General features: G+C 41.7%; 1 protein-coding gene across 1 annotated transcript in view; it reads left to right on the top strand.

The window, feature by feature from the left end:
- Nucleotides 1–21,417, top strand: part of TTLL5 (tubulin tyrosine ligase like 5) — a 123,644-nt gene that overhangs the window by 540 nt on the left and 101,687 nt on the right. The window contains exons 2-10 of the mRNA XM_058807177.1: nt 3,177–3,286; nt 5,080–5,162; nt 5,945–6,051; nt 6,606–6,736; nt 7,298–7,380; nt 9,692–9,761; nt 10,045–10,129; nt 20,727–20,828; nt 20,950–21,041. Coding sequence (XP_058663160.1) covers nt 3,177–3,286; nt 5,080–5,162; nt 5,945–6,051; nt 6,606–6,736; nt 7,298–7,380; nt 9,692–9,761; nt 10,045–10,129; nt 20,727–20,828; nt 20,950–21,041 — 863 coding nt within the window. The remainder of the gene's footprint in view (nt 1–3,176; nt 3,287–5,079; nt 5,163–5,944; nt 6,052–6,605; nt 6,737–7,297; nt 7,381–9,691; nt 9,762–10,044; nt 10,130–20,726; nt 20,829–20,949; nt 21,042–21,417) is intronic.

The raw sequence follows: 21,417 nt of genomic DNA on the forward strand, positions 1-21,417 counted from the left end.
TTGATATACAATGCTTTATACCCTGTCTTGTGATAACTCATCTCCTAGACTTCATATTTCTTACTTCTTCTTATTTCTTCTTAGTAACAAGTCATAATGTTTGCTCCATCTTTGCTTAGTAACTTTTTTAGCTTTGCTTGTGAAGGAATTGCTCCCTTATTCTTTCCCATAGCAGAATCACTTTAGTTTCTCCTGGACCTACTTCACTGTGTCCTGTTAGGGTTTTTTTGGATGCACAATGTGACTGAGTGCTCAGCTGCAGACTACAGTGACTCAAGACATTTAGAGGATTGTTGCTTCATAGCAAGTGGTTGGCTTGGGTTTGCCAGTTTCTCGTGGCTGGAAAGATCCAGAACTAGCTTCACCTGGAATCAGTGTGTCTGCATCAAGTGACCAGAGGTCATGCTAGGAATGAATGACTGTCACCTGGAGGATTGAGCCTTGCTGCAAATCCTCAGGACAGGCTTAGTATAAACTCCTGTCTTGTTGCCTCAGCTCATTTTCCACTTACATAAGGCTCTGGCCTGTAGTATGAATTCTGGAAGCTTCTTGGGTCCCTCCCAGTCGGAGTGGCTAATTACACCCCAGTTGTAGATTTAAAAAAAAAAATATTTTGTAGAGGTAGCAGAAGCAGGTAGGAGTGCTGTGAAGTTAATTTGTCTGGTTGATAATGGTAGTGGCTTCGTTAAAAAGACCAAGGCTACTCTTAAGAACCCTGGTCCTAGCATCAGAAAGTTGCCCTTCTGTCTCTGTTCCTTTGTTCGGAGTGTTGGTGTTTTGTCTTGTGTAGCTTCTTCAAACCTTTGGCAGACAATGATCTTTCATATTCTATAGACAAATGCTTTTGTATATGACTGTCAGTCTTTGTATTTCTTCTTGTTAGTGTAGAGACGTCTCTCCAACCCCTCAGTCTCTGTTTTCTCATGTTTTAAAAAAAGTTAACTTTTTAATGTTTTTAATTTCCCTATGCAGTGTTCATAAACAGCCTGAGTTTTATTTGCCTAGGGAGATTGACAGTTTTTCTTTGTGTGATCCTAGAATTCGATATAACAGGTCTTGATGGGGTTTTTTTTTGGTATGTCCTTAATTCCTCTGAGGAGATGATATTTTCCAGTACACTCTTGTTGTTTGGTACAGAACTGATCACTGCATCACAGAGCCTGTAGCTTAAGTGGTGCACTGGGGGGCATTGAATTCTGGTCTTGCATTCCACTGTATCTGACAGGAATTAAAAGGGAAGAATACACAGCTTTATCCATTGTGTTAAGCCAGGTCTGTTTTAGTCTCTCAAACTCTGTATTATTGCTTTTTTTGTGTACTTCAAACTCCAATATTACAGCCAGGCTGACTGCACTGATCTGCAGTTCTAAAATTGGAGGCTGGAACCTGCATTGCAAGGTCTGGTTGTGTGGATACCAGCAATTGTGGTTTATGATGAATTATAGATCTTGTTTTCAGGCTATAAATTCAGAGAACTGTAGCTGTGAAAGCTCATGAGGCCTCTCCTAAATTGTACCCACTAAAATAAATACAGAACTAAACAAGATTAAACAGAACTCAGACTGGCAAGACCAATTCTAAAAGAGTGATCTGGGAAATTCCCTTTATAGCTGAGTACCAAGGGTGCTGTCTTGCCTTTGTGTAGCCAGGTTTTGGTAATGGGAGGGCTCTGGTGGTAGGTTCTGTGAGAAGTTGCTAGAAGCTTCCTCTGTGTCTGACAGAGCCTGTGCTCCAATATGGACCTGCCACTGGTCCAGAGAAAAGAGGACTGAGAATATGTGACTGGAGGAGCTCTGCAGCCCTAAGGCCAAGGAGGTGCTCCAGGTGCCAGAGATGGGATTCCCTGCAGTCTGTGGTGAAGGCCATGGTGAGGTGGTTGTGCCCCTGCAGTCCATGAATGGCTGTGGGGGTGCAGAAATCTACCTACAGCTCGTGGAGGAGCACCGCACTGGAGCAGGGGCATGCTCAAAAGAAGGTTGGGATCTCATGGAAAGCCTGCACTGGAACAGGCTCCTGGGAGGGACCTCCAGACCCATGGAGAGAGGAGCCTACCCTGGAGCAGATTTGCTGACAGGACTTGTAGCCCTGTGAGGGAACCCATGCTGGAGCAGTTCATGAAGAAGTGTAGCCTGTGGACAGGATTCACACTGGAGAAGTTTGTGAGGGACTGTCTGCTGTGGGAGGGACCCATACTGGAGCAGGGAATGGGCTCTCCCTGAGGAAGAAGCAGTGGCAGAAACAACATGTGATGAACTGGCTGTAACACCATTCCACATTTCCCTGCACTGCTGAGGGGAAGGAGGTAGAGATTCAGGAATAAACTTTAGCTTGGGAAGGAGGGAGGGGTGGGGGGAAGGTGCTTTTTAAGATTTGATCTACTTCTTATTATCCTGCTCTGATTTTGATTGGTAATAAGTTCAGTTACTTTCCACAAGTTTAGTCTGTTTTTCCTGTGACTGTAATTGGTGAGTGATCCCTCCCTGCCTGTGACTCATGAGTCTTTTGATAAATTTTTTTCTGACCTATCTAGCTGTGGAAGGAAATGATGGAGCAGCTTTGGTGGGTGCCTGGCACCTAGCCAGGGTGCAGCCTGGAACCACCACAGATGCCTAGCATGTGTGTGTGTTGAGTCAGCACAGGCATGGCTTAGGGACAGCCACAAGACTGCATCTGAAATGCAAAGAGTAAATTTCTTTTCATTACCTTGCTCACTGAGGGATCCCCAAAGCAGCAAGCAGAGGCAGTCACTGTGGAGCTTGGTCCTTGCTAGAGAATCACTGAAGCTGTTGCTCATTTTTCAGGGATTCTTGCAGGTGTATTTTACCACTGTGCTTTGACCCTGCCCACCGTAGGGCAGGAGTCTCAAGCATGTTTGATAGAGTGCCTTGAAGTCTGTTGCAGTGCTGTGCTATCTGACTTCAGAGTTTCTGCTTGTGAAACACACAAAGACAACAGTTAGTATGTCACCTGTATTATTCTACACCCAAGCTGTAAGTCACTCAGGCATGGTTATGGTTCTCCTCACCAATCTTCCACTGTTTTCCCCAGCATGTTTGCTTGTGTCCCATCCAGAGGCTAGGTGGGTAAGTATGGAGAATTGCTGTGTTGTTGTTGTAACTAACTGCTGCATGTATGAAGCTCAGCAGTTGTTTATACTGACTGTCTTGTCATTGCAGAGGTCATCCATGTATCAAGTGGACAGGTGGTGGCTGCAGGCGGGTCCCTGTCTTGGTGTTTCATGCTGAAGCCATTCTGGCCAAGGACAGCTACCTCCGTCTAATTGGAGGTGGGTGCTACTATGTGCCAGCTTTTGAAAGGCTTGAAGGCATGAGGTAAAAGTCTCTAACCTGATGGTCCCTTCACTTTGTAGTGGGAAGAGGACATAGTAGGAAATTGGAATCCTCTCTAGTCTCTGACCACTGAGACATTCAGAAGTGCTTAATCTGTTGGTGAATGCTTATAATGTCTTTGGACTGTGATAGTGTCTGTCCCTCCACTGGGTCCTGATGTGTTTTGAGATGGAACTGTCTGCTTGCAAATTGAACTCGGAGGGCATGCTAGAACTTAAAACCAGAATGCAAATTCACCATAGCTAAGACCTTAAAATCAATCATTGCTGTGAGTTTTGAGAGCCTTTTACTGGGAAATGCAGCATTTCACTGGGAAAAGCAGCCAGCCCCACAGTTGAACAATAATAAGCTGTAATAACAAATCTGAGTCTACAGCCTCACAACCCCTAGAAGGCCATAAACAAATGGTTCCTGCAGACCAAATCTGTCTAGTGTCAAGTAAGGGAGAGCCTCTGAAGAGGCTGGGTTGTTATAAACAGTCACTTTGGATTTGAAAAGTTAATACTTGTGGGTGTGTACAGCTGGGAGCTTGTTCTGGATGTGCTGAGTTGGAGAAAAGCTAAAATGTACTCAGCTCCCTTTTGTGAAGGTGCTGACACTTCTTTCTTCTCTTGCTTTTCCTTTCTTAGGTAATTGGTGCTTTCGTTTATCCTATCCAAGCAAAAATGCTTCTGGCTTATTGGGGTAAGGGGTGGAGAAGGTGTTTTATATGTGGAAACTCCTGATCCTTTTCATGTGAGTTACAAACATACTTGGATGATGCCAGAAGCTGATTGTAATTGTAACTTACATTTTTACTGCAGTGTGGTGTCTCTTCTGCTTTTTCTCACATAGTTTAACAAGTTTACTGCTGAATAGTGCAACATGTTAAATTTCCTCCAGCTTTGTCTTGTTCCTGATTATGATACTTCTTGCTTTTTTGATTTACTTTTGTTGATAGAACATATTTCCGTAAGTTTAATTTAATCTTCACCTTTTTATTCTCAGTTTGAATACATTTGTAAACTGCCTTTTCTAGGCAGTTCTGTATTCTAGTGCTGCAATTTCTTTATCTACTGTCTTTGAACTCTTTTTTTGGATTGCCACATCCTTTTATATTACCACTGACCTCTAGTCTTCCTACTTGCTTTTGGTTTATCTTATACCTTTGGGGCTGCTTATTGTCTTTGTTTTTATGACCTTCTACTTCCATAGTGAGTGTTTATTTCCTTGTACTTTTTACTTCATTTCTTACTGTATTTGCAGTTATTTGTTGGAAGATTGGTACAGGTGAATGAGATGTAAACAAAAATTCAGTGCTTTATTTTGGGTTTTCATGATCTAAGAAGTGATCACATAAGCAAGCCATATCAATGAGGGGCATGAGACATAATTACTTTTAGATAGAAATACCAATATTGACTAGAGAGGAAGTCTGGAATAATGTTTGGAGTGTTATAAAACAGTCTATATAATGGAACATTTAAAAAAGTCTGGGTATTTTTTAGGCTGTCCTGTGCTTTATTTTATATGATGGGGTTCTGTGATGCTGCTATATTATAGCTAAGGACTGATGTCAGTTCAGTGGTGCTGATGTTGGCATTTCCTATCTCCCTTTGCCTGTTAGGTGCTGCTGCTCTCTGTGAATTAAGTGCAGCTGCACTGTCTGAGTCCTTTTCTTTGGTAGCATGTCTTTGGTTTATTCTCCCAGGTGCAGACTCTAATCCTGTGTCTCTTTGCCTCCTCACAGAGCGCTTCCACATGTCCTATAAGATTGTGCGGACAGACAGCCGGCTGGTTCGGAGCATTCTGACTGCCCATGGATTCCACGAGGTGAGTGCAACAAACTTCTCTCTGATTTTGTGCTGGGCTAGGAGGTGATGGTAATGTTTTTGGATTTTTTGTGTGTGTGTGGTGTTTTTTTTTTTTTTTTTTAATTCTGCAGGGTTAGAACCAGGAAGTTGCTGTGGAAGTGGCCTTCCTTGAGGTTTTTTGTTTTGTCTTTTAATGTATTCTGCTAGTCAGACTGAAAATAGGTCATTTTGCTCCCTCAAAGGAGAACCCATTAGACTTAAGCCTTCAAAAACAGGAGAAAAGAAATGCTGAAGTTTGGTCATGTGATGCTTTTAAAGCATCACACCCTTGGGAAAATCTGAAGGATTTAATTTCTCAGCCTTTACAAGCTTTCAGGAGTATTGATGTAGTATTTCACACTTCTCTTCTAGTGCCTGTTTTACTCTAAAGAGTGTCCTGTATGCAGCTAATGACAATTTGAGAGATGTGTAGGGTTGATTTTTTTAATTTTTTTTTTTCAGAATAACAGCAACTCAAGGAATTGATCTGACAAGTTTCCTGAAGAGATTAAAGCTGCTGTGTTTAAACCATCTATGAAAATAACAGTCTCACAACTTTTTAAAAAAAATCTGACATGGTTGTTTCCCAGCCTGGGAATACCTTAGGGTAGCAGTTTGGCTGGAGTTGCCCCTATATTGGAGATAGTAGAGGAAACTGTCTTTGACTAGACTTGCTTTGGCCTTGTAGATCTAGGGACAAGGTGGCATTGCTTTTCATGTTCAATGTTTTTGTTTGTGGTGTTTTTTTATGCTGCTTTTTAGGTTCACCCTAATAGCAATGATTATAATCTCATGTGGACAGGATCACACTTGAAGCCTTGCTTGCTGCGTTCCCTTACAGATGTCCAGAAAGTCAACCATTTCCCTAGGTAAGGCCTTGATACCATGTTTTGTTGAAAATCATTGTGGTGATTTGCAAAAATCTGAACATAGATACTCCCCAAAAAATAGAATATATGTGGTACTGTAAAATCCCAACAGATTGGGCCAGTGCCACTGCTGTCTCATTCTTAATGGTCTTGGGGGTTTTTAGGGAATAGTAGTATATCTATTAAAATGTTGTTTGTATCCCAAATATTGGACTTTTAATTCTATTTTCTTTATTTGATGATAAATTATTTGTGGCTTCAGTTTTTAGTTAGAGGGATGGTCCTATGTCCCCTGCTGAACTTTATATACCACTGTTATAACCAGTTAGTTTATAACCACCATTATAACAGGTTGTTGTGCTTCAGTCTGTCTTGGGAATTGCAAGAAGTGCCACAGAGGATATTAATACAGCTATAAGGTAGAGGCAGTAAAGCTTGAGAGTCAGTTAGGGCTTAGACATCTAACAAAGCTACAGATACTTCAGTAACTAGGACAAAGGGTTGCTGTAATGTTGGGGAATAAATAGATACAGTCTCTTGTTTTGGGACTCCAGGTCGTATGAACTGACACGGAAGGACAGACTGTACAAGAATGTCTGCCGAATGCAGCTCACCCATGGGTTCAAGGCATTCCATATCTTACCTCAGACCTTTATCCTCCCAACAGAGTACCAGGAGTTCTGCAGTAAGTGAATGGATGATGATGCCCCAATGTAAAATAAAATAAGGGGATGTGGGGGGAGGAGAATTATTTTTAATATCTTAGCCTTTTGATCATGCCAGTGGTTAAGGTAACAAAATTAGAGGAAGCTGGGAAGACAGTAGAAAAGGTCCACGTGATTTCTTTGTCATTTCTGCTGTTCTGTTTACTCCATGCCTATGTAAGTTTGCAAAAGCTGATGTGGGGTTTAACATTCCAAAATGGAGGAGTTAGGTGCACAGTGTTGTCGATAATCAGCTTCACAATATCACTGCCTAGTGCCTGGGGGTACTGAAGTGAGAAGTGCCAAAAGGAGGCATAGGGCAGAAGAATGAATCTATCAGAGCACCATGGGGGGCTTCAGGGAGGGGCTGTAATAATTGCAATGATTCCACAGGGGTGAAATAGCATATTCGAAAAGCAGACTTTGATCTCCCTGTGGGGTTCTCTAAAGTGTTTACTATAGGCAGCATTGTTGATTCTTGCTCCCCTGTTAATAAGCAGAATGGAAAATGTTGCAGACTTGTGCTGTTTTCTTTTAACCAGATACCTATTCTAAGGACAGAGGCCCGTGGATAGTGAAGCCTGTGGCTTCTTCCAGAGGTCGGGGTGTCTACCTGATAAATAATGTAAGTGTTCACAGAAAGGGCTGCTCTTCAGTAACAGTGCCTTCAGAACTATGTTGGCTTCCAGGCAAGAGGCATGGAGGCATCTAACTGGACACTGGCCTTAGTCTCAATTTCAGCCATATATTGGTGAGCAATTCAACAGCCCTGAGCAGCTTGGAAGGCCTGCCTGGGCCTGTGCTGTGTAACCAAAAGCAGTCTTTCTCTTTGTATGCTGTGCTCATTTTGCAATCTACCTGCAAGTCTTAGCTTATTCGGAGCAAGTTTATACTCCCTGAGACAGTTTGGGAAGCTGTGCTGCTTCATGCTCTCTTTGTGGCTGACAGTAGGCTGACCTTGTGGAGATTTCCAGAACTCTCCTTAGTTGTTTCCCTGTGTGACCTAAACAGTTCTCAAACAGACCCCTTGTCTCTCACTGGCCCATGAAAAGGACCAGTTTAAATGAACCTTGATAGAGTAGTGAGTATATCAATCTTAAAGCTATGTTATCTAAAAGCCAGTGTGTCCTTCCTGAGGTGTAATGGAGATAGTCCTTTGAAATCAATGTGCAGGTTGTGGTGCCTTTTGCTGTTTGTGAGCTTTGCAGAGAGTTAGGTTGTCATAGATAACAAATACATCTGAACTGGAGCCAAACACATGAGGGGATTCCAATAAATATGCTCAACAGCAAAATGGCTGTTGAGTCATTTTGTTTTCACTCATTCAAGCCCCTTTAGCCTTCCCTGCACTGAAGGGGTCATGCTGCCTCATCTGTTCTCTACTTGGATCATTTCCCATAAAATAAGGGAGCAATTTGCCAAGTGTATGAGGTAAGTATTTCCAGAACTACACTCAGTTTTTTCTTTGCTTGAAAGGGAGGAATGAGCTCAGGCTCACATGGCAGTTGGCCATGACCTGGGGAAAATACCCTTCTGGGACCAATATCCCTTTGTGTATTTCTGTTTGAGAAACACTGCAGCTAGTTTGGCCCACAGGCCTTTTTCCTTCAGTGTAATGCCATTAAAAGAGTGTCTTTTAGAATCTCATCACAAAAGTTTTTTAAACAACAATAACCCCTCCAAACAAATAACAAACCTTTGCATTTCCCTGATCCATATATAACAGTGTGTTGCTTTTGTGTGATATTCTGAGGGAAGTTGAGCTTGTTCTCTCACGTTCTATATAAACATTTTTTATGCTTAGGTTTTCTGCTCATTGTGCTGGTGTTGTGGCTGAATAGATACAAAATTGAATAAAGGCAGAATCTTGTGATTCTCTTGCCCCTTTTGCAAACTGAAGGCAAGAAGGTGTTGTGCAAGAAACTGGTTACAAGAGAGCCTTGCATAAAGCAAAAAGTAAAAGCTTTTCCAACAGATCCCGTAACTTTGTGACATGTATTTGTCATAGTTTGAGCTTTCTGTTCTTACCTACAAATGTAGCTTCTTTTGGGTACAGGAGCTCCTGCTGTGAACTGAGACTCAGTAGAAGGTGGGCAAAAAGGTTGGATACCAGCCCAGGATGTAGTTATAAAGATCACAAGTTGAGTAATTTTCCTCACTTGTGGCTTCTTCACCATCTGTAGTTGCATACTCCATTCTGGGTCTTCTAAACCTCTTCTCCACGTGTTTGTTCCTCTGCTTCTCAATGGTTTAACCAATTTCTCCTTAGATGTGGGGTTTTTTTTCTCTGCCTATTTTACATCATTGCCATGTGGCTGTTAAATCAGTATGCTACACTGAGTATTTTACTGGAAAATTCAATGAGCAGTTTTTTTGGCAATGTAACCATTCTCTTTAGGATCTAAATACCTTAAATATGTTGTGACTGACAGTTCTGTGTAGGTACAGTTTGTGGTAATTGGGAGTGGGGCTGTGGCTGAGCCTCATCCCCAGTGGGCACAGCTGTGAGCAGCACTGACAGCAATGAGCCATGGAGTGCCCAGGGGCGCTGACCAACCACCAAAGGGAACAGAGGCACACAGGTGCAATGCATCAACATCACGGGTATAAGAAGTTGGGCCAAAGAACAAGAAGAGCAGATGCCTGGAGCCTTCTGATGTGTTGTGGTGTTACTCTGCATGGGTTGAAGCCTTCTGATATTGTATGGTGATACTCTGTGTATGATGGCTGTCTCAACTGTGGTGTATGCTGTGACAGTTATGTTTTTTCATTTTGGTTTTATTTCTTCCTTCCTCAGACGTAGTTATTGGTACAGGGTGGCTGTACCAACCTCCTTTAGGAGGGAAAGGTAGGAAAAAATGGTGGATTTGACCTAATTTCTTCTTATTCCTTATATCTGCTGTTTTTTCACTCTTAAATACTCTGTTCTTTTGCAGCCAAACCAAATTGTAGTGGAAGACAACATCTTGGTGTCTCGTTACATCAGCAATCCCTTACTCATAGATGGTGAGTGTGCTTAGGAATTGCTTTTCTCCCTTCTCCTAACCCTGCATCTGAGGATCTCTGCAACCTTTGGAGGAGTTTAGTTGAATAATTGAGTGGTCTAGCATCAGACAAATGTAACTAGAGATTCATTAAAACCTGGAAGCTTTACAATTGGGACATATTCAGGCACCTATGTCAGCAGCAGATAATGGTTTATTGCTCCCAGAGTCTGTTGAAATTCCTCAACTAGTTATGATGTCTGAAAGATATTTGCAGTCACTGACTCTTGACAACTCTATTTCAGATTTCAAGTTTGATGTGCGTCTCTATGTTCTGGTTACATCCTATGATCCCCTTGTTGTCTATCTCTACGAGGAAGGATTGGCCAGGTATGGGAGAAGTCTTTGACTTTTTGTGTACCTGCATTTAGTGATTGAGACATTTCTTGGCTTGCCTCTCTTCTCCTGAAACAATAGTAAAATGAGGAAAGTGCCAGTTAAGGAATTCTGCAGAGTTGAAATAGATGATACTTCATTGTGCTGTGTCCCATCAGATTTCTTCATATAGATTATAGGATCTTGAGTGAGGGATTTTACTGGTGTTATATATAATTAATAAAGCAAGTTTTCAACTCTCAAGGGTTAAATGGCCAAACAGATTGTCACTGGCATGTTCATTCTCAAGGCTGAGTACTTCTTGAAACTTGGGATTGTTGATACTGTAGAGCCTCTTATCCATCCTCTGAGAGGAAGGGAATGTAAGCTTTCTCAAATTGGTCTTAAAAAAAAAAAAAGCAGTTGCAGACCTGCTTTGAATGAATGCGCTCAGTGACTCATTCATTTCAATGACTCTTCCAAATTTTTGATTAGCATTTATGTTTTCTGCAGTATCTACGTAGTGGTTTTAGACTAGTTTACTGTTTTTACTCTGCAAGATAACAATTTTCCTTTGCATGTAAGTCATGAAAGACACCTAGAATCAATACTCGTCTGCCAAAAATACCTGTTTTTCTTTGTCCCAGAAGTTTAGCAAAATATTTGTCTGTAGTAACTAATAGTTGTCTGTAGTAACTAATATTTAGCAAAGTATTTGTCTGTAGTAACTGGATTCAAAGCAATCACCCCTCTGAATTCTCTATGGATCAGAATTTTAGCTGTACTGATGTTTGAGAAAAGAGCACCACACAACTGTTTCAGCAACAGTTTTAAGTAATGCTGTATCTTTCTTACAAGCACCTTTGATTTATCCAGAATATCTCTAGGGTTCAGACCTGACATAGCTCTGACTTGGGTAGATACTGAATCCAAATTCTTTGTCTCAAGAGCATAGTGAATCCCAAAGAATACAGAAATAATGATCCCACAAGAAGTATTCATTAAATTGATGAACGCCCTTCAGGTGTGTTGTGATGTGCCTCTGCCTGCAAAGATAATGTGAATGCATTTTTTCCCTAAAAGGGGGCAGAAAGGAGAGGCTCATCTTTGTAAGTGGAAAGCTTAACAACTGTTTTCACTTGGAAAAGGGAGCCTTAAACATGCCAGTCATGCAAGACTTTTCTCTTGGGAACTGGCAGCTTAATTGCTAGCTGCTAGTAACTGCATGTTTTTGGAAAGTGAAGAGGGAAACAATATGGTGTATAATTCCAGCATGTTCTCAGAATGGGCAGTACGTAGCAGGCCTTCAAAAATAGGATTTGCACCATCATTAATATCTTAAAGGTGGTTCTGCAGATCTTGTAACAAAGGAGTTTCAAGAGCGATTTCTGAGCTATGGGGAGTAGCTCTGGTTCTGCTATTAAACTTCAAGAGCCCACTGAGGAGTTTCAGCTGAAGTGTCAGCTATGACTAAACACTTGTAGTTGAATGGTTTCACATGAGAGCTGTACGTTTATTGCAGACAGTATCTCTAATTATCCTTAAGCTTTGCCCATCTACTGTGGTTGTTCAGCTGGTGTGTTCATGCTGCAAGTGCTGGCAAGCTCTCCTTGGGGGACAAGGCTGAAGGTGAGCAGAGGCTGGTAAAACTTTAGGTGGGCTGTTCTGGGTGGCCTCCAGATGGCACTAGTGCACTTCAGTTGGAGCGATTCGTGTTTTCTCCATACTGTGCGTTTGCAGATTCAGTTGGTGGGAGGTAAAGAACCTGGAGTTACTGAGTTATGGCTTCCTATTTAGCTGTTTTGCCATTCATTTTAGTGGGAGTTACATGCTGGGAGACACCATTGTATTGCCTCACATAACGTAATGCTTTGGTTTAAAGCTGGGACAAAAATTTAGCTCTAGGGGGAGAGAAATGTTTTAACCTTGGGGAGTAGAAGCTGCTTTTATTACTTTGCTTAAGGAATAAAAAAAAAGCCCATGCTGCTTAAGGATAGAAACAATTTCTAGCAGAGAACTGGGAGGTAATGTCAGGGCCTGGAATCAAAGGTGGTATAGAAGCAATCCAAGGTGAAAAATGCTGGCAGAACAAAGCAATCTGGTTTTGGAGCCTCAGCTAGTGCTTGTGGTGTACTCTGGTGACTTCCATGTTTTGAATTTGCTTTCTGAAGGCAGATAGTCTGTGAAGTGTAGTAAGGATGACCTAGCTTGGTGTTTTAATTATTTGTTTTCATTTTCTTAGTCTGTCTGAAAGGTCATGTTCCTCTCTAGTGTTATGCTTTGCATATTCCAAGAGGAGCCTGACTGCTTTGTTAAACTTGGTGGCCTCTACCAGAAAAGGAGTGCTATGAGGAACCCATAAGATGTAATGATCTGTACAAGGAACAGACTTGGTATACCAAACATTTGTGATGTTTGACGAGATAGTTCCTTAGGCCTTGTTTCTTCTGGCACAGCTAGATTTGTCATGACATGATCTAGAGTGGAATTTGAGGCTTCAGAGCTGAGAAGTAAGAGATTGTGGATCCAACATTTTTGTATCTTCTATTTCATTTTCCAGTTTTCATCTAAAGGAGGTAGGAAGGGTATGTACCCAGATGTGTGTAACAAAGCCTTCAGCTGTTGTGCTGGAAGTACTAAATAGCTACTTGGTTTGCCTATGACAAAGTTCTCTCTCTCTTTTTTATTAATTTTTTAATGCAGTTTTTCAGGATGATAATGACCTCAAAATGTTTGTGTTAGAGGGGTTTTGTTTGTTGTTTTTTTTTTTTTTTTTTTTGGGTTTTTTGTTTAGGTTTTTTTTCTGTTTATCCTCTGAAAGAATACTGAGTAGAATGTAGTAAGCACTGATGTTGAGTAGGTTCTTTTTCTAGCTATTTCCACCCCACTCATGTGGAATAAGCTGTATAAAGGGATAGAGCCTCAAGTGAGCAGAGTCAACTATGAGACTTCTGGAGAGTTTTTAAGAGTGGTATCAGTGAACATGCCGTGGCTTTATCTTTTGTTACAATACAACTTTTCTAGTCATGCCTTCTTCAAACTCTGTCAAAACTCTTTGCATGTTTTGTGCCTGGTGGACCTTTAGCAGGAATGCTGCTAATAGATCAATTTGGAGATATTCAGTGATCTCTTTGGAGGGGGTAGAGTGGGGCAGGGATTTTCTTTTCTTACTTGAGGCTTGAAACAAGGCTGAAGCTGTGCATAAGACATAAAGCAGCACTGGGTGACTTAAGATCCTCCTGTTGGATTGAAAAGTGCGTTGAACACTTTGCTAGTACATGTTAAAAAAAAGTAGACACAGTGTACTGCCATACATATGTTAAATTGGCAGATATTTAGTAACTTTGTACTGGAAAAGACAATTATAATCTAGATTGGTTGTCTGTGATCACAGCCTGGAGGATTGTAGCTGGGACCCTTGCATTGAAGGTATAGGTTTGGAAAATGAGATGGTCATGGCAAGCTTGGTCCAGGTTTGCCTGAGGGTATAACTCTGTCATCTGATCATACATTAAAAATCTTGCTAGTTTTATTTATCTGAGATTTCCAAAACAGGCAGTGTAATATATTTATTGACATACCTTTTGTATCTTAGATTGAATAAGAGGTACATTGTTAATAAACTACAGTCTAATTATAAACTTTTGACAGTGAGTCACCAAGCCCAGTTATGTGGGAGTCCCAAGGCTTCACTTAGAGCCAGCTGTTGAATTGGTGCTGGATTATGCTGGTTTTTGGAGGGGCAGTCATGTAAGTGGGGAATAACAAGCCTGACTTGTGCCTGAAGTACAGCTGAAGAGAGCATAGGGCCAGGAATAGCTTGTGCTGGTTTTGAACCTTCCTGTTGTGCTGCTTCTCTTTCCTGTTGAACTTCCTCTCCTTCTGTGTGACAGAAAGGAGCCTGGTGGACCTTTTCTTGCTTGGTGCCTGCAGGCATGATGAGGGCTTGACACATAGTGTGGGGAATTCATAGTGAAATGGCTCCTTGTTTTGGGGAGACCTCTTGATTGACTGCTTTTTCTCCTGAACCATGTTTAGACAGCTCTATTTCTGAGCTTGAATAGCTGGAAGGATCATAGATCATCAGGGACTTGCCATTCAGTTTTACACTGAATTTGAAAAATAGATTAGAGAAAAAGAATCAAAACTGATCTGAAACCCCAACATTCTTGCCAAAGGCCTGAGGAGCTGCAGCTTGGGGGAACTTTCCAGTGGGACACAAGGGTTTGCTCTGGGCTTAGAATGCTGGGCTTTGCAGCACCTGCCACTAGCTGCCATGAGCCACCTGAGCTCACACCACTCAGCCTTGTGTCACCCTTCCTTCAGTAGCCTGGCTTCCTAATTGACACTAGCTCCTCTGGGATATTCACCATTTCTGTGCTGGATTCCTGTGGTTTCCAAAGAATTCAGGTATTTGTTTTGAGCCAAGGAATTCACATTAGCTCACAGGCTGTGCTTAGGCCAGAGCTGGCTGGGCCAGCTGCAGTAACCCCTGCCCAGCAGCTCTGCTGCTAAGGGAGTGCAGTTCATTTGTTTCTGCATGGACACCTGGGGATGGGCTGCAGCCACTGCAGCAGACACTGCCCCATGCAGAAGCTGTGAAGCAGTGTTATTCACTAGATGTACCTGCTGGGCTTCAGGCCAGTGGATAGACTATCAAGCCGCACAGCTTTATGTTGCTTCCTTACTTGTTAATGAAGATAATCAGATTCAGATCACTGAGGTGTATAACTACATGACCCTTCTGTTGTGCTTAACTGACAGACTACTAAGCAGTTGTTAAATGTGGTCAGCTCAGTTGTTGATGCTGCTGACAGTCTGAACAATGAGAAACCAGAAAATGTGAGAGAGAACATGAGAGGTTCACCAAATCACAGAGTAGCTGGGGTTGAAGGGATCTGGTCCAACCCCCTGCTCTAGTGGGACCATCTAGGTCTGGTTGCCCAGGACTGTGTCCAGATGGCTTTTGAGTATCTTCAAGGATGAAGACTCCACAACCTCCCTGGGAGGCCTGTGCCAGTGCTTTGTTATCCTCATGGTGTTTTCTTGTGCTCTGAAGGTTCAAAATCCCGTTAATGTCAATGCATAAATTGAAAATATGCAAATTTGTTGTGAAAAGATTAAAGAAGTCTTTAGTTTTTCCCCTGTTCCTGCAGATATCTGGTAACACTGCTCCTGGATCTTGTTCTTTAATATAGAACTGTTTGAGTAATTTTATTCAGCTTTGATTAGAGAAACTGTCATCATAGAGGTGTCACCAAAACTGCTTTTTATGTTTAGTAATTCTCTTACATGCTTTAGCTCCTGTTCATATTTGATTGCTAACTGACATACCAGGTGAATGCAGTGAAACATATTAATGTTGGAGGTAGGAGGATTGTGTTGGTCTTTAGACTTCTGTTTGCTGTCCTGTACTGTAAGGAGGAACTATGTTCCCTAAACAAAGTGGCAGCTAATAGACTAACAGGGAGGCTGAAGTTTAATGCATGGGGAGGAGTGAGGGACTGGGAAAGTGACTCCAAGCATAAAACGTGAGGAGCATGCTTGTAAAAGCACTACACTGATTATTTCCAGGACATTTATGCAGGAACTCTGTGTGCAGTCATGGAAAAGTCGATCATAATGTGTGCTTTTTTTGTAGAACTCATTTGAGAGGAGAAGGATTAACTATTCTTTCCTTCTTCCCACTTGAGTCTTTTCCCTTCTCCTCTTCTTTTCCCAGGCTCCGACTAGATGCCTCAAATAAGCATTCCAGAGCTGTCAAGTTTCATGCAAAACCATGTAACATCTTCTGTAAATATTTAAGGATCCAGTTTACATGTTTCTGAAATGACTTGCAAACTTTACCTTGTGGTTAATTCGTTTCCTGAAGTAATGCTGGAGATAAGGCAAAGAGCATTATACAGTCCCTTGGGTAATGTCCTGCCTAAAATTGTGACAGTAAAAGGGTAGTTGCTTAGGTTAAGGCAGTGTAGGGATGTGGGTTAGGGGCCAAAGTTTGGTGTGGTGGATTTGGGGACTTTTCAGTGTGAGCTCTGACACGTTTTGTAGACTGCTAGGTGAGCAGGGAAAAAGCTTGCATGGCACTTGTAGAGAAGGTGACCTATTGCAGGTAGAGCTTAAGTGTGATTATTAGGCTTTTAATGAACTCTCACAAGAAAGGGAAGGAAGATTGGAATCTGTCAGTGTCTGAATACCAAAGGTGAACCTGAGGCATGACAGGGAGGCAGAGAGCTGGGATGTCTCTGGATGTTATACTATTAGTCTGGAGGTTGAGAGTAGTTCTGGAGTCTGGAGGAATTAGTGAGGATTTTTTCCCTTAATTTTCTTTTTGTGTTGCCCAGGCTACCTGCTGCTATTGTCACCCTTCTGCTTGCTTTTGATTGCTCTTTTTTCCTCTCTGATCCAAGACAACGTACAGCCAGAGGGAAGGGAAATGTGCTGTTGGGGAAGGTGAGCAGTGTAGCAGTGCATAGTTGCTGGTAAGAGAATGGGTTGTTGCCTTCATCCAAGCTGCAATGTGCCTGTGTCACTTGGCTGAGACATGAGCAGAGGTATCAGAACAGTGGAATGCATGAATATCATTTCTCTGTTCTAAGCTTTGAGTTCAGAAATGAAGGGCATCTCCTCTGTCCTGCTGGAAGCTGCAGTGAAAGGGAGGGAGGCTGCCAGGGCTGTTTCCAATATGACTGCAGCTACTTGTGCCTGGGAGGCTGTGTTACAGGCAGCAAACTGAAACTGAACAATGCACAGCCAACCTCAGTTTAACCTTTCCTCTTTCCAGCTGTAGTTTTGAGGTTGAAACTCTCCTATAATATTTCTGCTTAGAGGCTTTTGGAATCTAATCTCTTGTAGACTGTGTTAGAATGTATCCTTAATTTTCTTAACGTAGCCCTTTCCTCAGACATTAAAATGACAATATTTATTAGGAGGGGAGGATCTTTAGGAGGATGGGACTGTAGTAAGGCCAGGTAAACAAGTTAGTGAAAGTGAGTATCTTTAGTATCACTTGGAGTTCATTTTCAGCAGTGACTACAAGCAATACATAACATTAGGACATGGGAAGGTACTTTCTGTGTTTTTGCTGCTGTGAACTGCTTTACCTCTGTGTAACACATCTCAGAGATGACCCGGTCAATGCTGTCAGAGAGGACCTTTCCTCCTGCATCATCTTCTCCTGCACCCTCTCCAGGTACATTGGCAGGTGAAAGAAGGTTCAGTCATTCAACTTTGAAAACCGGTGGTTAGAACTTGTGTAACAGAGAAAGCAAATCTCTATTCAGGCCAAACCAGAGTTGATATTCTTCTGATGGTGGATACAGAACAGACACTCATTCCTTTCTTGGCTACCTGCATAATATTTCACATTGTTAACAATAAGAACTGCTGGTTTAGATGAAGTGGGGACAGAAGAATGCACTGAAGTGACAGAAAACCTTCCTATCTGACTAGTAGTGGAAAATTTTACCTTTTCCTAGCTTTTTTTCCACTTGACAAGTCATATAGAAGAATTAAAAGAATTAAGATTTAAAAGCACTGTGAATCTAATTGTTGAACCACTCAGTCCACACACACTTTATCAGCAATACCTGTTAAGTATGTTGGGTCTCTGCATTGCAAGGCCTATGGAGTAGTCCAGAACTTGGACAGGAACAGACCACAGTGGGGGGAAAATGAGAGTTGCTGGAAGCAGAGTAAGAAGAGATGGTGTTAGTAAGCACAAGATAGTGTTTAGATGAGTTTCCCTTGATAAAATAGTCTTTTTTGGCTAAAGGGGGGCCCCCACATGTGGACAGTCCAGCCTCTGGTTTAGGAGTACTCCTGGATTCCTGTGTGGTTGCAGGCTCCCACATAGCAGCATCCACGAGTAATGCCTTGGCTCAGAAGCAGTCCTGTCCTGGCAGATGGGGATCTGGACTCGTGTACTTGTGCCTTCATCACTCTTTGGCTGGATTATAGCAATATGAGACACCTGGGCATGGAGCCTTTAGTGTTTAGAAAAATAGTTCATGCAGAATATTGCAGCATATGCTTGTGGTAAATTCTGTTACTAGGAAAACATGAGGCTTGCCCTTTATTTTCTGTGCCTGCTTAGCATATAGTTTTTGAATTGCCTTTAGGATCTTGGCCCTTATCTTTTGAGTAACATAGAATCTATTCTTAGTAGTGGCCCAGAATGAAATTGGAAAAGAATGTTGCCCTTAAATGAAGTAATCTTCTAAAGGATTGTAAGATTCCTCAGGAGTTTATTCCAATTTCAGGTTAACACCTAGAAAAATTTTACAAGCACTGTTTTTCTATTTTTCACTATTACTGTACTAACCTTGGTTTCTCTAAAATAAAAGTAAATTTCTGCTGAAGGAAGACAATCTGTAGCCTGCAAGTCTCTTCTCCTTCCTGGAGAGAAAGTGTGGTGGATGAGCAGCATAGTTACTACAGGGGCAGAAAGATACAATAAAGTATACTCTTAAAAGCTGTAGAACTGAAGAGTACTGAAGGTGATTGTGACTGGTATTTCAGAGTTAGTAACACTCTTCCATCTCATATGAGTGCAGAACACAGAAGTGTAGGGAATGTGGGCTATTTGCTTGCACTGTACTTCTGATCTGTTGCTACTTTGGCATCCAGAAGCTATTGATAGAAGCTCTAGAAATAGCTTGGATTTTCCATTTGCAGACTTGCACTTAGCATGAGGCTCGTCAAACCAGCTCTGGGTGAATGTATTAAACATAGGATTATGTTGTTTAAAGCTTGGGCTTTTTAGATAGTAGATATGAGTAATTTCATGTTTTGGAGGTTTTTGGTCCATTGCTGAAGTTGCCCATGATGTCCTTCAAGAAGATAGCATCCTAGCAAAAGAGAGAGCTTAGCTACTGGGAGCTCTGGAACACAGTGAGATATCTTCTGAATAAACAATCCCCATGGAAATGTAAAATTCTGAGCATGGAGCTCAGACCACCTAGTAATTAAGGATGGTCTCGTAGAAGGAAGTTAATGCAAGCATTTGAAGGTACAGAAACACTTTTGTTTAGAGTACTGTCTGTCTGCCGGGGGTTCCTATTCTTTTATTTGAGGATGGCGAATTAAAAGCATAAGCTGAAAAACATGGTGAACCCCTCTGCTTGGAAGTACCAAGGGAGACTTGAAATGGCTCCCTGATTGTGCTCAGTATCTTCCAGGATCTGGCTGAAAGTATATTTCAACAAATACTTCTGGTATGCTGCCAGTAAATGATTGTTAAGATGGAGATTATGAAATCATAAATAAGAACCAAATATATGACAGGGCTTTTGTCACTGTTTTCAAAACAGAAGTGCTAAATCCAGGAAACTTACAGTTAAACTGAAAAGAAATTCAAATACTTGAAACTGTGGAAATATGTGGAAAGGGGATCCAAACTTCCAAATGCTTTTGTTGCCAGCTGCTCTGACTTAGTACGTAGTTTAAGCTGAGAAAAATATTTTTCCCTCTTTTAACCTTGCTACTCAAAATTAGTTATATCACGGGGGGTTTGTTTCCCCCTCCCCTGCTTCCACACATGTATTTAAGAACAAGTTTAAGCATTTTTTGTGGATTTGCTGGTATAGTTCTTATGGCAATAGGTATTTCTCAAAATGGCTACCAAGTGAGGGCAGTAATGGCATAGTTTTAACTGAGAAATAAGGTCTTTGTTTTTTTGGCATTTCTTTCTAAAGGAAGGATTATGGGGTTTTTTGTCTTTGGTGTTTGTTTGTTTGCTTTTGTAATGTGTTAGCTGCCTTTGTGTAGTTCAGCTTCTTCTGAGCTATGGGCAATAATTGGGAAAGGATGAAGAGAGATGACTATTAATGAAAAAAATGGGAGGTGTATTCTTTTCTGAACATTATTTCATTGCATAACCAGATGATCCAACTTTCTCTCACTCTTCCATTTTTCCAGAATCCTGTCTCCTTTTTCCTGAGTTGAGGCTTCCCCCATATCTACTCCCCTTTTTGTGCAGCTAACCCCGCTGTGCTTGGTACATACTTTTCCTCTTGCTGGGGCTTCTTTGGGTAGCATGTGTTTGACTCTCCCCTCAGCCTTTCTTACTCCCCTTATCTCTTTTGAGACATTGGCATCTTAAGCTCTTGTGGTACAGGAGGACTGTCAGAGTGAAGGTGTTTTTTCTCTTGTTGGATTTTTTGAACTGTAGCATGCTTACTGTTATGAGTGGTGGTGATTATCAGTGGCTCATACTGGTCATTCTACCTACCAGATGCTCTGGTTTCTCCCCTCAATTTTTTGAAATTGATCTTTCTCCAAAGTCTGAGACCTAAAATAGGTATTGAATCAGGATTATATGTAGTGTAAGAAAATGATTCCAGTTGGGCTAGATTACTGTTGTAGTTCCTTTCCAGCTGCAACTATTCTATTGCATTATATTCACATTCTATGGCATTATTTTTTCTTGATGTGTCCTTTGAGGATAAATTGTATTTTGCATTTGATGAAGTGTCATTACATGCATTCTTTCCCGGGTGTTGCTGTTGAGTGGTCTGTATGGTGGTCTGTGATTTGTAGTGACATGCTTGCTGTATTTAGCAAGAATGCCACTTGCTCAAGAAATACTGTGAATTTTTATTCCTCTTTACAGATTTGCAACAGTGAGGTATGACCAGGCATCCAAGAACATTAAAAACCAGTTCATGCATCTGACCAACTACAGTGTCAACAAGAAGAGTGGAGATTATGTCAGGTACTTGGCTGGAAAATGGAGCCCATTCTTCAGAGGTTGGGTCAGTTTACCTGAGTTGGTCTAATGCTGATCCATAGAGGTAGGCCAGTGGTGTAAGTCTCCTCCTTTCATTTATTTTTAGCTGTGATGATCCTGAAGTAGAGGATTATGGAAACAAATGGAGCATGAGTGCAATGCTGAGGTACTTAAAACAAGAGGGGAGAGACACTGCAGGTCAGTAAAAATCTTGTTCTGTTGTTTCTTTGTTGGATCTTGATCATCTCAGTAGTGTGAATTCTAAGAAGTCAAGGAAGTGCCCCAGTGAGTCCCACTTAGCACCAGAGCAGGGTGGAGGGAAGCATTATTCTTTACTCATGAGAGCTGTGCATTTATTCCCTATCCCCAGAGATAAGGCTTAACCCCTTCCTTTTTGCAGCTAGTGTTCTGAGACTTTCTCAGGGTGTGTTTCTTAATATTTTACCTACATTTCCCCTTTCTTAAGGTCATTCCATTCGTTCTAAAAGCTTCCCTCCCTCTACTGCTCCCATGGCCTGTTCGGTCTGATGAGTGACCAACCTCTGGACAGCTGTGCCAGTTTGAATGACTCTTG

This window comes from Ammospiza caudacuta, chromosome 6, assembly GCF_027887145.1.
Source record: "Ammospiza caudacuta isolate bAmmCau1 chromosome 6, bAmmCau1.pri, whole genome shotgun sequence".
Lineage (NCBI taxonomy): Eukaryota > Metazoa > Chordata > Aves > Passeriformes > Passerellidae > Ammospiza > Ammospiza caudacuta.